Below are 13,746 nucleotides of genomic sequence, written 5' to 3' on the forward strand. Positions count from 1 at the left end.
ATTTTTATATGCATTTATTATCTTATATCACACCTTTTTTTCACAGTTAAAACTCTAAACAGCTATTTGCCCAAGAGAAACAGCATATCAGATACATGTTTATTATGCTTGGTTGATACAGTGCAAACAAATTATGTGCTACATTTTTACTATATATAAATTGTCACCGTAGGTGCATGTCCACTGTGAGAGACATAATTAAAAAAAAATCCAGAAATCACAATGTATGATTTTTTAAACTATTTATTTGTATGATACAGCTGCAAATAAGTATTTGAACACCTGGGAAAATCAATGTTGATATTTGGTACAGTAGTTTGTTTGCAATTACAGAGGTCAAACGTTTCCTGTAGTTTTTCACCAGGTTTGCACACACTGCAGGAGGGATTTTGGCCCACTCCTCCACACAGATCTTCTCTAGATCAGTCAGGTTTCTGGCCTGTGGCTGAGAAACAAGGAGTTTAAGCTCCCTCCAAACACGTTTAGTGGAATTATGACCAAAAAGTTCTATTTCGGTCTCATCTGACCATATGACTTTCTCCATGACTCCTCTGGATCATTCAAATGGTCATTGGCAAACTTAAGACGGGCCTGAGCATGTGCTGATTTAAGCAGGGGAACCTTCCGTGCCATGCATGATTTCAAACCATGACGTCTTAGTGTATTACCAACAGTAACCTTGGAAATGCCGGTCCCAGCTTTTTTCAGGTCATTGACCAGCTCCACCCATGTAGTTCTGGGCTGATTTCTCCCCTTTCTTAGGATCATTGAGACCCCACGAGGTGAGATCTTGCATGGAGCCCCAGTCCGAGGGAGAGTCATGTTTAGCTTCTTCCATTTTCTAATGATTGCTCCAACAGTGGACCTTTTTTCACCAAGCTGCTTGGCAATTTCCACGTAGCCATTTCCAGGCTTGTGGAGGTGTACAATTTTGTCTCTAGTGTCTTTGGACAGCTCTTTGGTCTTGGCCATGTTAGTAGTTGGATTCTTACTGATTGAATGGGGTGGACAGGTGTCTTTATGCAGCTAGCGACCTCAAACAGGTGCATCTACTTTGGGATAATAAATGGAGTGGAGGTGGACATTTTAAATGGAGACTAACAGATCTTAATTCTAATACTTATTTGTAGTTGTATCATACAAATAAATAGTTAAAAAAATCATACATTGTGATTTCTGGATTTTTTTTTAGATTATGTCTCTCACAGTGGACATGTACCTACCATTACAATACCTGTAAAATCCCAGCTAAAGTAATTTTTGTATCTTTTTTTATGACCTTAATATCTTTAATATTGACTGAGTAAGGTCATGTCAAAGAATGAAATTTAAAGAAAAATTAATGATTGAAATCAAACTTTGATGCTTTTAATTTAGCCTGGATTCACAGACGGGGTCACATAATTTTAGCTTGATTTCTGTATTGTAGATTCATCATGTTTTAAACAACTTAATGCAAGGAAGAAAACTATTTAATTATTTGTATTTGTATGATGAAGGAAAACAACAATATATTGTGAAAAATCACAATAATGTCATTTATGGTTAGGGTCACTTATTATTTGTTTTAAAAAACAACTTTATAACAACAGTAAACTCATTAAAACTATGAAATAACATCATGAATATAAAGTTATAAATATAAATAAATCAGAAATATATGATTATATATTTTTTCTTCAGTGAGCTACCTTTTGCCTAAAAATTTTCACTTGGTATTTTATCAACCAGCTTCTTGAGGTCTCACCCTGAGATGCTTATTAAAACAGTATTGAAGGAAGTCCCATCTGTTCTGGGCTCTCACTAGCTGCTTTTTTATTATTTGTTCCAAGTCGCTCTTTTGTTGTTTTGTTTTGTATATTTTGTAATTTGGCAAAGTTATATATTTTTTCCCTCATAACCTCATAACAAACCCCAAACCTTTGAATGGTAGTGTATATTTTTAAAAAGCTACATAGAAACTTATGTGAAAAATTTTATTTGTTCGAATTGTTGCATCATAGTTCTAAAACAATATATCAAAGAAGTGTTTAAATTGTTTAGAAAGTAAAAAATTAAAAAAAAACGTACCACCTCATTAAACGCAAAAAAGTCTAAAGGAATACCTTTTTGATGGCTAAATTAAAAGCGCATTAAAATAATCAATGTTAACATTGTTGCTTAATTTTGTATTAAAATGAATTGTAAATATAAACTCAGTCTTAGTGGATCTTATAATTATCTTGTTTATATTTATTTGATAGATGTTTATTTTGTATATATAAGAATTTTATTCCTCTCAGTGGCAGCCACTTAATTTCTTCATCACGCATGACTACGGGCTCTTGCCACAATCTCCAGGGTGCCCCAGTAGGAGGCATTAAATGACTGCCACTGCCATCTACAGTATTATGCCTTTTAAGGGAAAGCGACTTTGCATTGACCCCGCTCATATGAATATATGGCGCATACAGTGAAAACTGATGTGGCCTCATAATTCTATGGATGTCCTCGGCCATTAACATTTCATGAGCTGTTTCAGACTTTAACAAATGTGTCATTTTTTCTATTGCCTACATCAAAGCATGTCTTGAACTAACGCAATCTTTTCTTACTTACCATGCGAATATCGTGAAAAACTTTGTCCTTGCTTTTCTGTATTGTTATTAAATAAAGCAATCATTTCTTTCTGTAAGGGACAGAATATGTGTCAAGGCAGGGTCTTTGAGAGGGAAGGAAAAAATGCTTTACCCATGATGCTCACCTGAACATTGTCAATATTGTGGTATTACCGATGCACGTAAACTTAATTACATCACGCATTCTTGTAATCATTTGTGACAGTTCCTGAGTGAGCAAACCGATTCTGTCTGGGATGCAAGAGTCAATAAAAAATAAATGACTAAATTAATAGATTTATATTGTGGAGGATTTGATGGTCATGAGAAAGGCAGGAGTGAGGATATAAATACCTATTTCCTGATGAGATGACATTGTGTCTGAAGCTTGTTTACAGGAGCTACAGCTCTTCATTAGCATATCATAATCCTACATTAGAACAATTATCTTACGATTTAAATTTCAGTTTTTCAAACTCCTCAGGAATTGACAGCATTAATACCACAGTAAAGTGACAATGAGGTGTTGTTGGGTGAAATTTGTGTAAATTGATGTTAGCAGACGCTTTTCCCCTGGCTCCTTCCTGACAGTTCTTTATGCAGTTTCAGGATAAATGTCTGTGCTTTTGATCATGCTGCAATAAAAATATAATGCTCCTCAAACACTGCCAAACATGGCATAGTGCTAACAATGCTTGGCAGCGATATAGCACATGGGACGATTGCCTCGCTGATCGCCTAAGCAGGTGACTTTTGTTTTGGGTTGACCCAAAATGTAAAAATGTTTTTTAAAAGATGACTAGGTTTGTTTGTTAATGATTGCAAAAATTGGACTTATGTTCCAAAATGTCGCTAGTTAGAAATCAATTCAAATTTTTTAAAGTCATAAACTGTGGGAGACATTAATAGAGAGCGCCGTTATCCCTCCCGCGTTTGCGTTCTGTCCATAGACTGTAAAAAAAGATGGACGACCCCCATTCGCTCTCTTCCATTGGTGAAAAAATAAGTCGCCAGTGTCCCGCTACGGCGATGACATCTTGGATTTTGAGTCTGCGCAGTAGCGATTTCGGGACCAGTCCTGCGCAGTAGTGAGCAGGAAGTAAATCTGCAAAATCAAGGCCCCACCCTCGCTCTCGGAGAATGCGCAGATCACAGCTGTCAATCATGACGTGACACAACTGTTTTTATAGCATTAAATAACTTACTAACTAACTAAACAAACTTATTTTAAAAACAAACACTTTACAGCGTTATAAAACTACAGTAAATGACAGAAACCAGCTTCGGGAAAAAGATAATTGAAGTGTTATTAAATTGTTTAGTTGATCTCATGTCCCGTTGAATAACATGGGGTAGGTGGGGTTTATGACCTATACTGGGACCAGTCACTGGGGGATGATCAAGACGTTTTGGCTTCACCTTTCAGGGCTTTTGCGGCACGCTTGGTTCTGTCCGGGTGTGCCTCATACGTCTTGAAAAGTGAAGCCTCTGGCTCTTTGATCGCCCCCTGGTGGTTGACTGCAGTACAAGTCATAAACTCTGCCCTCTCCATTCAATCGAATGGGACTCTGCTCTAAATAAAAAAATTATTTACACTTCCAATAAAATTTTACAAAGATGGTTTGATGGTGTGGTTGAATTAGGTGCACGAGCGTTTGGGCGGAGGTTTGATACAGCGGCTCCGCCTCTGGGTCCACTGATGATTCCTTTTACGCATGCCTTGGCTCCAAACTGACGTTCTACGTAACATGGCGGAGGCTATGGTCGGACATTTTTGGCTTCAATATGGCTAATAACTAAATGACTTCAGATATGGCCAGGAACCACACTGTCACTCTGGCGCAATAATCAAGGACTTCGCTGCCACAACATGGCTGCAGGAGGCGCAATGATATTACACAGTGTCTTAAAATTGTCCCCTGCCATTGAAAGTTACTAAGGGGACTATTTTCGGCTGCTGCGTAATATTATTGTGCCTCCTGCAGCCATGTTACGCCAGAATGAGAGTATAGTTCCTAGCCATATCTGCCTAGAAAATCGAAACTTTTCATAGTACACAATGTAACTACAGAAGTGTCAAGTTTTAAATAGGAAAAATATTGAAATTCTTTGGTTCAAAGCAGACATCAAAATCACAGACATTGTCTTTTCGTGTTTGTGTAAACCCTCTCTCTCCACCTGTATTAAATTCTCACCTGTGTAGACAGTGTAGCAGAGAGGGCCAGTGTGCTAGTGATTTAAGTATGAGCTGTAATGCTTCAGCAATATAGTACCGGAGAGACTCTGGCCTACTAATGATTGTGCTGTTTGTGTCTTTTTGCACATTAACTTCCCTCCGCTGACCGCTGCATGCAGATAACTGGGAGCAAAGTTGCGGTAAGTAGCAAATTATTTATTCGCTTTTATTCTCACCATGCAATGTACCTCTCTTTTTCTGTGTTTTTCCACCTCCCTTTTAATAAGTTGTATCGAGGTCATTTCTGTGGCTTTCTATTTCTGTTTTATTTCCAGCAATAATGTAGTTTATAAGCTAAAATTTGAAAAAGCTATATATTTTCCTTTCCAATCCCTGCATGCTAATTGAACACTTGGAAATGAGTGATCTCTCAAATGTGCTGTCTGAGAACAAACCAGCAGACCTTTTGGTTCATTTAAGCAGTTTTTCTTTGAAATGGATCACTGCCTAACACATATTAGCATTTAAATATTGTAACACCAAGGATGAGCAATAGTTTTCAGGCAAATAATCATAATCTGCGATCTAATCTATTTATTTTAATGTTCTGTAATGGCTTTCATTGTTTTCCTTCCCCCAGACAGCATACTGAGAATGTATCACTTAATTAGATTTCTCACATACACACACAAGTCCGTGTTGATTGAACAGCAAAAAAGATATTGAGTGCATTCTCCCCCTCCCTATAAATGCGCTCCATTTTGCAACGGGACATTCAGCACATCCCATTTGAAAAGTCGTGTCTTTGTCCCAGTACCATTACAGCATGTCACCATTGTTTCTGAAATGTTCATAGCTGCTCATGTTATTATTGTCACTTACTTTCACCCCCTGCGCCCCCCACTTTCTCAAAAATGACTGTAATAATCTTTATAAATATACACTGTCTGGGAGATGGTGATGTTTCCTCATTTCACAGCTTCGTAATGCGGTAATTGCAGACCGGCTTCCGCTATTTTTCACATAGTGCAGTCCCATAGCCCATATACGTCTGCTTGTTATTTGTTTTATTTTATTTATTTAGAGGGGCTCTGTTATTGCCTTCGCAAGTGTCACTTGTCATTTAAAATGCTGTTTTATTGTGTTGCTGGAGCTATGAGAAAATGCCCCAAGATGTACGTGAGGAGGCTTGAAGATAAGGAAGCACAGGTAAATGTGTTATTTACAATACAGCAATAAGCCGCCACAACAGACCTATTTATTTTCAACAAGATGGCATGTTCAATCAATGCTCTCATGCTGGTTGGCGTGGAATTGTTTGTCGAGTGATTTTTCTATAACCTGTCAGCAATAAAACATGTTCGGTTTGATGAGCACAGGAGTATGTTTTGAATGTTGCATCACTTCTAGGAGAAAGTTACTTTTGGGATCATGTCTATTGAACAACTGTCTGACAGTGTGCACTGCAAACAAGTCTTCTCATTTAGAAGTTTCCAGCAGTGGAGGGGTTGTTGCACTTCCTGCCATTTTGCCTGGCTTCAGTTTGCACTTGCTGCGGCTGGGAGAGTGTGGTGAATTTGGCAGCTCTTTCTTTTTATTTCACTCTGTTTCCCAACATCTTATCTTTTATTGTGGAAACAATATTCAAGTGTGGCCAAGACAGGGCCTTCATGCTGGGCAGATTGCTTTTCCACGCTGCTTGAAGGAAAACTGCCCGAGCTGCGTCTCCCTTGGGGATGAAATTTTTCTGGCACGCTTTCTCACAGGTAAACCGCATGGCTTAAATTCAGATGGGCCAGCGTGTCCACATGTTGCTGAGTCACATGTGCTTCAGCAGTTTGTATGGGTACAGCTTGAAGTGGGTGATGGTAATGGTGCTGAAGCTGCTGACTCGAGGAAGGACATGCAGAGCATCGTTCAGGCCGTGTGACCACGGAGATCAGGGGGGCTGTCGCTTTCTCGAGAAAAGAGTTATCGATTTTGGGCCCTATTTTAACGATCTAAGCGCATTGTCTAAAGCGCACAGCGCAACGTCTAAATAGGTGTCCGAATCCACTTTTGCTAATTTAACAACAGGAAAAATGGTTTGTGCGCTGAGCGCATGGTCGAAAAGGGTTGGTCCAATTTTTTTAATGATTAATGGGAGTATTTTGGGCGTAACGTGGAATAAACCAATGAGAGTCTCAGCTCTCATCCCCTTTAAAAGCCTGTTGCGCTGGCGCTATGTCTAATCCCTATTTAAATGATGGACTTTATCAACTGAAAAACTAAGCGGAGGAAGAAGATCCCCAGTTTAAGATTAATGTTAAATAATTGTGTTATTTTTTCATTAAAACCTTCAAAACCCGTTTTCTTTTAGTCTTGGAAGTAAAAAAGCAGACTTTTATTTGCTTTAAATGGCTATCCAATATCATCAAAAAATAATTTACAAGTATGTAAGAAAAGTTTTGGACAGTAAAAATACTTTATTTGTAACAAACAGGAGATAAAGAAATTACAAACGGCTCTCCGCAAGGTTCAGCACTTGGACAGCGTCAGTTTTTTTTAAGCATTACTTGAAAATGTTTCTCATCTCACCATATCCACAGGTACAGAGTCATCATATACAATAAATCCGTGAGGTAGCATTTAAAAAAAACATTTAAAAACAGATGCATTTGTTTAAAGCAAAGCATTTATTTACTTACCTACAGGCTGCAGGTGAAGCAGCTCTTTGTGCCTTCTAACGTCTCATAATTAGTCCTCATTTATGTCCAAGAGACTCAATAATAATCTTTTACATTCAATCCTTTAATCTGTCATATTTAAAAGCTTTTTTTTGCTGCTGCGCATTCATGTATGTGTTAAGCAAACCCGCGTTGTCGTCCCGTTTAGGCGCATATTACTAATGCGCTCTTTAAATAACAACAAAACATATTGCGCCATTGACTTTAGACCAGGTTTTTGTTGGTCAATGGCGTAGTCTATTTTAGTTGCCTCAAAATAGCAACGCGTCAACAATGCGCCTGAACACACCTCGTTTTCACACCAGAATGCCCATGGGCGCAAAAGGGGGCGCAAATGCATTTGCTATTTAAACAACACGACGCTAAACGTGAAAATTATAATTGCGCAGGGTGGAAACTGGCAAAAGACACTTGCGTCGCGCATTTCGCTGCATTGCGCCTGGTGTAAGATAGAGCCCTTTGTGTTAAAAGAGCCATGTTTCATTGGACCACAAATACGGAAACCCTCTGAGAGGGAATGGAGGACCGCAGGTCCCTTCGCTAAAAAAAAAAACAGAACCAGCACACAAAACCCAGTCTGCTTTTTGCCCTAAAGTATTTTCTGTCGTTACGTGATAAGGTCTCAAGACGTGACCCGTAAAGTCTCTCTAGACCCTAGGAGGAGATCAATGATCAGTCAATCCTGCAGTTAGGAGACTGCCTGTTTCCACGGTAACATGGCGACATGTTTAGAGTTGTGGGCATGGACCAAGACAGAGGAGAGACCTTAGGGACTGATGTCTGCTAGAGCTGTTAGAGTTCAGACGCTCCCTGAGAATCCCTGATATAGTCTCGGAGAATAATGGACAAAACTTGTATTTTAGAAATGATTTAGCCGCTGTTCACATGGGAAAAAAGCCTTGCCCTTTTTCAGGTGAAATGGCATGGATCTTTCTGTCATGTTAAAGTGTGTTATACTTAAATACACTCTATGGATCTGAAAGGCATATGTGAAAAGAGAAAAAAACACTGGCAAGAAACAAATAAAGAAACTTTGCTGTTGTTTTTCATCACAAGTACTTTGAAACACCTTTTTCTATGTGTAAGACAAGCTGAATTTGTCCTGGGGCTTCATGCGCAACTTTCACATATTCTGGTGTAATGCTTTATTAATTATGAACGTGAAACATGACAGCTTTGGTGCCCAAAGCATGATTTTCTATTACCTTGTGTATCGAATGTGTTAATGATTTACCTCTGTGGCCTCACAGTCTACCAAAAATATGTTTGTTATGAGACTAAAATTTACCTTCTAATTATTTCTTAATTTGTGTTTCTTTCAATTCTTTCTGCTCTGTGCTCCTATGATGCATTATGTGTGACATAGTGGACTCTATAAAGGCTCTCTGGGGCTTTTGTCATTCAGTATGTTTGGAGGCATAACAGTTCTCATTTACTCAGACTTCTCTTTACCTCTCTCTTCAGTATGTCCCATTTGCCCCCCTCCCTACATGCTTTCTTTGTCTCTGTCTCTGTTTTAACTTCATAGAAATTGTGTTCCCAGGCAAATGAATTTTCTTGGCATTTGTGTGTAGGCTATGCTTGTTTTATTATTAGATTTTATACCCAGTATGCTCCAAGGATCTTTACCACATTAACTGCACAGGTCTCACTGCATTCATGCGTTTAAATGCTCTCTTCAAAGAAGGTGTACTGCCTCCTCTTTTACGTGTACTGCTCCTCGATAGCACTGCCCAGCATCATACTGATTCTGAATAAAATCAAGGCCAACCCATCCCTACCTATTAAGGCTTTATTTGAAAAGGCTTCTTTGTTTCAGTTTGGCCATTAAGAAGAGTGTGCTGGAGGCTAAACGGATTTGATAGTGTGTTTTTAAAAGACTCTATTAAAACTTCAATGTAAACCTTCTGTATGTGTTTTTCATTTGTATAGATTCATGATTTAATTAGGATGAAGTAACTGCACACAAAGAATTTGTGTTCAATATAGTTTGTGGCAGTACCTGGCCCTTTACTTTAAAGAGCACCTATTATCCAATTCACGATTTTACATTCCCTTTTGTGTGTGTATTATTACATGTTAAAGACGATATACAAAAGATACTAATCCCAAAGTAAATGATGACGCGAGTTATCATTTCCAACTTAAATATTCATATTCAAAGAATTTACTACTGACTAAACCATGATTCAAACGCAAGTTTTGAGCAGTGTAGAGTAGCGCTTGATGTTTGTCATTTCTACGATCACAAATGCAGACATGGTTTTAATGTTTAGTAATTCTTACCAATCTGTTACGTCCTGCCCAAGCCGCGCTGGTAAAGTTAATCGATCTGCATTTTCTAGATCAGGTTCTGTTTGTATTAAAAAGGTAGTAAAGACAATAACCCCGGTCAGTGTTGCATTGCAAGCTAATCTTCCAAACATGGTAAAGAGCATCACATTTCTGGGTGACGAGTCATGACGGCAGACGTATTCAGGCCAATCACAATGTTCTGATTAGCTGGCCAATCGTAGGACACTGCGCTTTTCAGAACGATGAGCTTTGTACAAAATCGACTTTTTTCTTGCAGGCAGGACATATAGGAGCAACAATGTCAGGTACAGTATGTGGAAAATAATGTGTTTTTGGAACAAACACATTGTATTACACCAAATACACAAAATAATGTTTAATTTTAACTCCAACAGTAGACAGATCTCTGTAGCGGGTTTTGATTTATAAAAAAAAATTCCCCTAATTTGGCTCACACAGATGGTGCATGTGATTTAACAGGATTTTTTTAAGTGTATGTTTTTATTTTTGATATCTGCCTTTAGCTTGTCTTGTGGACTTGCATTTACATCTATATACTCAGTGTAGTTTATCAGGTAATCTTGAACCTGGGAACTGAATCCATGGGAATCAAACTCGTGACCTTGCAGTTATGCTTTAGCAGCTAAGCTACAGGAGCACTAATAGCATGCTGTTTGTATTACACAGTGGCAGTTGTTTAAAAAGATATTCTGGGATAAATAAAGGTCAAGCTCTATCCACAGTATCCGTGAAATGCTGTCAGTTTGTGAAGATAAATGAATGCGTTGACAGAAATGAACTTGCACATGAGGTCTATGGGGAAATTGTTCACTCTCAAGACTTTGCCCTATAGACACTGTAGGCGCATAACTGTCTTTTGTTGTTTTTGCAAAGATAAGATAAGAGTTGAAATTATTGTCTGTGTTAACGGACAGATTGCCACAGGTGCATTGAAATTTATTTGTATTTAACTCATTTATTGCTTTAATGAGCGTTAAAGGGTTAGTTCGGCCAAAAATGAACATTAACCCATGATTTACTCACCCTCAAGCCATCCGAGTTACACATGTCTTACGAACACATATTAATGTTCTTTTCAAAAAGTCCTAGCTCTTCCAATCTTTATAACTGATGAATATAGGGTTCCGCTTCTTTACGTCCAAAGAATGTGCATCCATTTTTCGCAAAAGTAATCCTTGTGGCTCCATGTGAGGGTAATCGATGTGATTTTGTAAGAGAAATATCCATATTTAAAACTTTACATACATTTTGTAGTGAGGTATGGTGAATGCCAAGATTTTTTTGGGTCCCTGCTCTGTACCTCCGCCCTTCGCATACGTCACACACTACACTGATACTGAATGCAGAGGATGACTTGAATGTCAGTAAATCATGGGGTAATTTTCATTTTTGGCCAAACCATTGCTTTAATGGGATTATAGCTAACATGTTTGTAATGTTACACAATAGCACATTGGTTTATGTAATGCTTACATTATATGAAGGTCTTGAATCTTTTTGCTATACTGTATTTCATCACAGAACTGATCAGGTTGGGCTCATCCGAATTGGTCCTGTGGCTGTACTCCACGGATCAACTCTAAGCCCCATGCTTTTTGGTTTTGTTTGCGACTCTGCTCTCAGTATATTGAAATTTCACAGGGTTCAGAACGGATTGACACTAACACAATATTCATTGCGACACCTGACCTCATCTCCTCTGGGGTCTCGAATAATGTTTCTGTGCTTACTAGATGCTACCATGACCTTGCATACAATTTTAATGCCCTTCAGTCTAGTGTTAATATAGAAATGTCAAGTGAGTCGAGATTGATTCACCTGTAATGCTATTTCTAGTCCTTTCAAGAGGATTATTTGTGTTTCACCATCCCAATCTAGGTTTCATGTGGGTTAAGACAGTATTTAAGAGTTTTGTTTAGGTATTGTATTAAAGGGATATTCCACTTTTTTGAAATATGCTCATTTTCCAGCTCCCCTAGAGTTAAACATTTGATTCTTACCGTTTTGGAATCCATTCAGCTAATCTCCGGGTCTGGTGCTAGCACTTTTAGCATAGCTTAGCACAATCCATTGAATCTGATTAGACCATTAGCATCGCGCTCAAAAATAAACAAAGTGTTTCAATATTTTTGCATATTGATATTACACATTGCCTGAAAATAGTCCCCTGGTATTGAAAGTTACTAAGAGGACTATTTTCGGGCAGTGCGTAATATCACTACGTCTGCTGCAGCCATGTTACAGCAGCAAAGTCCTTGATTATTACGTCAGAATGAGAGTATAGTTCCTAGCCATATCGCCTACAAAATCACAGCTTTTAATTTTCCATCAGTCTTAATACATAATGTAACTACAGAAGATTCAAGTTTTAAATAGGAGCGAGATGCTAATGGTCTAATAAGATTCAATGGATTGTGCTAAGCTATGCTAAAAGTGCTAGCGCCAGACCCGGATATCAACTGAATGGATTTCAAAAAGGTAAGAGTCAATTGTTTAACTGTAGGGGAGCTGGAAAAAGAGCATATTTTCAAAAAAATTTGAGTGTCCCTTTAAATAAAGTCATATTTTCTTGGTTTATGATGGTTGAGTTGACACTACTAAATGATAGTCAGTCAGACAGTTTAAAGTGTTTTCTTTTTCCGTACAATGCTGTATTACACAGAGACGTCTTTTGGCTCATGGCAAGGAATGAATGCACACAGAAAGAACAAACATCATGTACTATAGGATGCTGAATCTAGAAAGTATGTAAGGAATTGCTACCTGATAGACTGGCAGCGTATGTCAATACCGGCTCCCACTGGTGACAGAAAAGGTCTCTTTGCAGGCTGAGTGACTGCTCCATTATGCCACGTGGCCTTCTTTTCAATGGAAACAAACAATCAGCGCTCCTGCCTTCAAAAGAGGGAAGCAGGATCTCATTATGATGAAGAGAAGATGAAAGGGAGCCAAGAGTGGACATGGTGTGCTCATATTAAAGGGAAAAGAGATGGGCGCTGTTTGTGTGCATGTGTGTGTGTGTGCATCCTGCATACGTGCATTCTCTTGATTGTATGCCACTTCTTTATGAGACGAACCCATTTTGTGTTTGTCTTTGCTGCTGCATTCCCAAGTCCTGCCCCGATTGTCTCTCCTTTGCCAGTGGTCAATCAAATCACCCCCTGTCCTCTAGATGTTATTCATACTGCTTGCCAGCTCCTTTGCAAGATGGGTGTTTTTGTGTCCTTATGAGGTCAGAAGGTAATGGCTTTTGCTGTCATGTCACTCTGGCTGAACACCTTTCAACAACATCTTCTCACGTTCCTGCCCTTTTCCTGCTGCAAGCGTGATGTATTTATAGCATATAGCATATTTTTACCACCCCCTTGTCTGTATGAACATATAATTGTTCACACATCACTGTCATCGTATTCACTTTAAAAAAAAATTCTGGGTAAATATTGGACAGAGCACACCTCTGGGTTAAAACTGACCCAATTTTGGGTTGTTTTAAAGTGGCACTTTTTCGTGATCCCATTTTTCAAAGTTTAGTTTGTGTGTTAAGGTTGCTGTTAGAGCATAAATAATGCCTGCAAAATAATAAAGCTCAATGCCAAGATACATATATTTTTTTAACAGAATTCGCTTTTTAAGGACTACACCCTACTGAAAAGTCCAGCTAAGACCATAAGCTGATAATGCTGGTGTAGCAAGCTGGTCTAGCTGTGTTTTGGTCACTTTTAAGCTGGTCTAGCTGTACTTAGCTGGTCAGGCTGAAAGACCAGCTGACACACCAGCTTGACCAGCATTGCCAGACTGGGAGGACCAGCTTAGACCAGATTCTGCCACCTTAAACCAGCTTATGCTGGTCTTTGCTTGATTTTTCAGTAGGGCAGAGAACGGCCGGTTTGGACTACAGCCCACTACTTTCTGGAAATATGACGTCAATATA

At 38.6% G+C, this 13,746-nt stretch overlaps 1 protein-coding gene across 11 annotated transcripts in view; it reads left to right on the forward strand.

Moving 5' to 3' along the window:
* The window catches only part of diaph2 (diaphanous-related formin 2), a 510,829-nt gene that overhangs the window by 32,301 nt on the left and 464,782 nt on the right, over positions 1–13,746 (forward strand). For 9 of the 11 annotated variants that reach the window (XR_012357976.1, XM_073854345.1, XM_073854344.1 and 6 more), the window contains one exon: positions 4,953–4,973. The exons of 1 other annotated variant lie outside the window; for it this stretch is intronic. Coding sequence is in view for 9 of the 10 variants with exons in the window: in XM_073854345.1 (XP_073710446.1) it covers positions 4,953–4,973 (21 nt within the window). In the remaining variant the exon portion in view is untranslated. Of the gene's footprint in view, positions 1–4,952; positions 4,974–5,931; positions 5,983–13,746 lie in introns of those variants that run through there. One more of the 11 variants, XM_073854353.1, reaches the window with a different exon arrangement.

Source organism: Misgurnus anguillicaudatus, chromosome 16, assembly GCF_027580225.2.
Source record: "Misgurnus anguillicaudatus chromosome 16, ASM2758022v2, whole genome shotgun sequence".
Taxonomy (NCBI): Eukaryota; Metazoa; Chordata; class Actinopteri; order Cypriniformes; family Cobitidae; genus Misgurnus; species Misgurnus anguillicaudatus.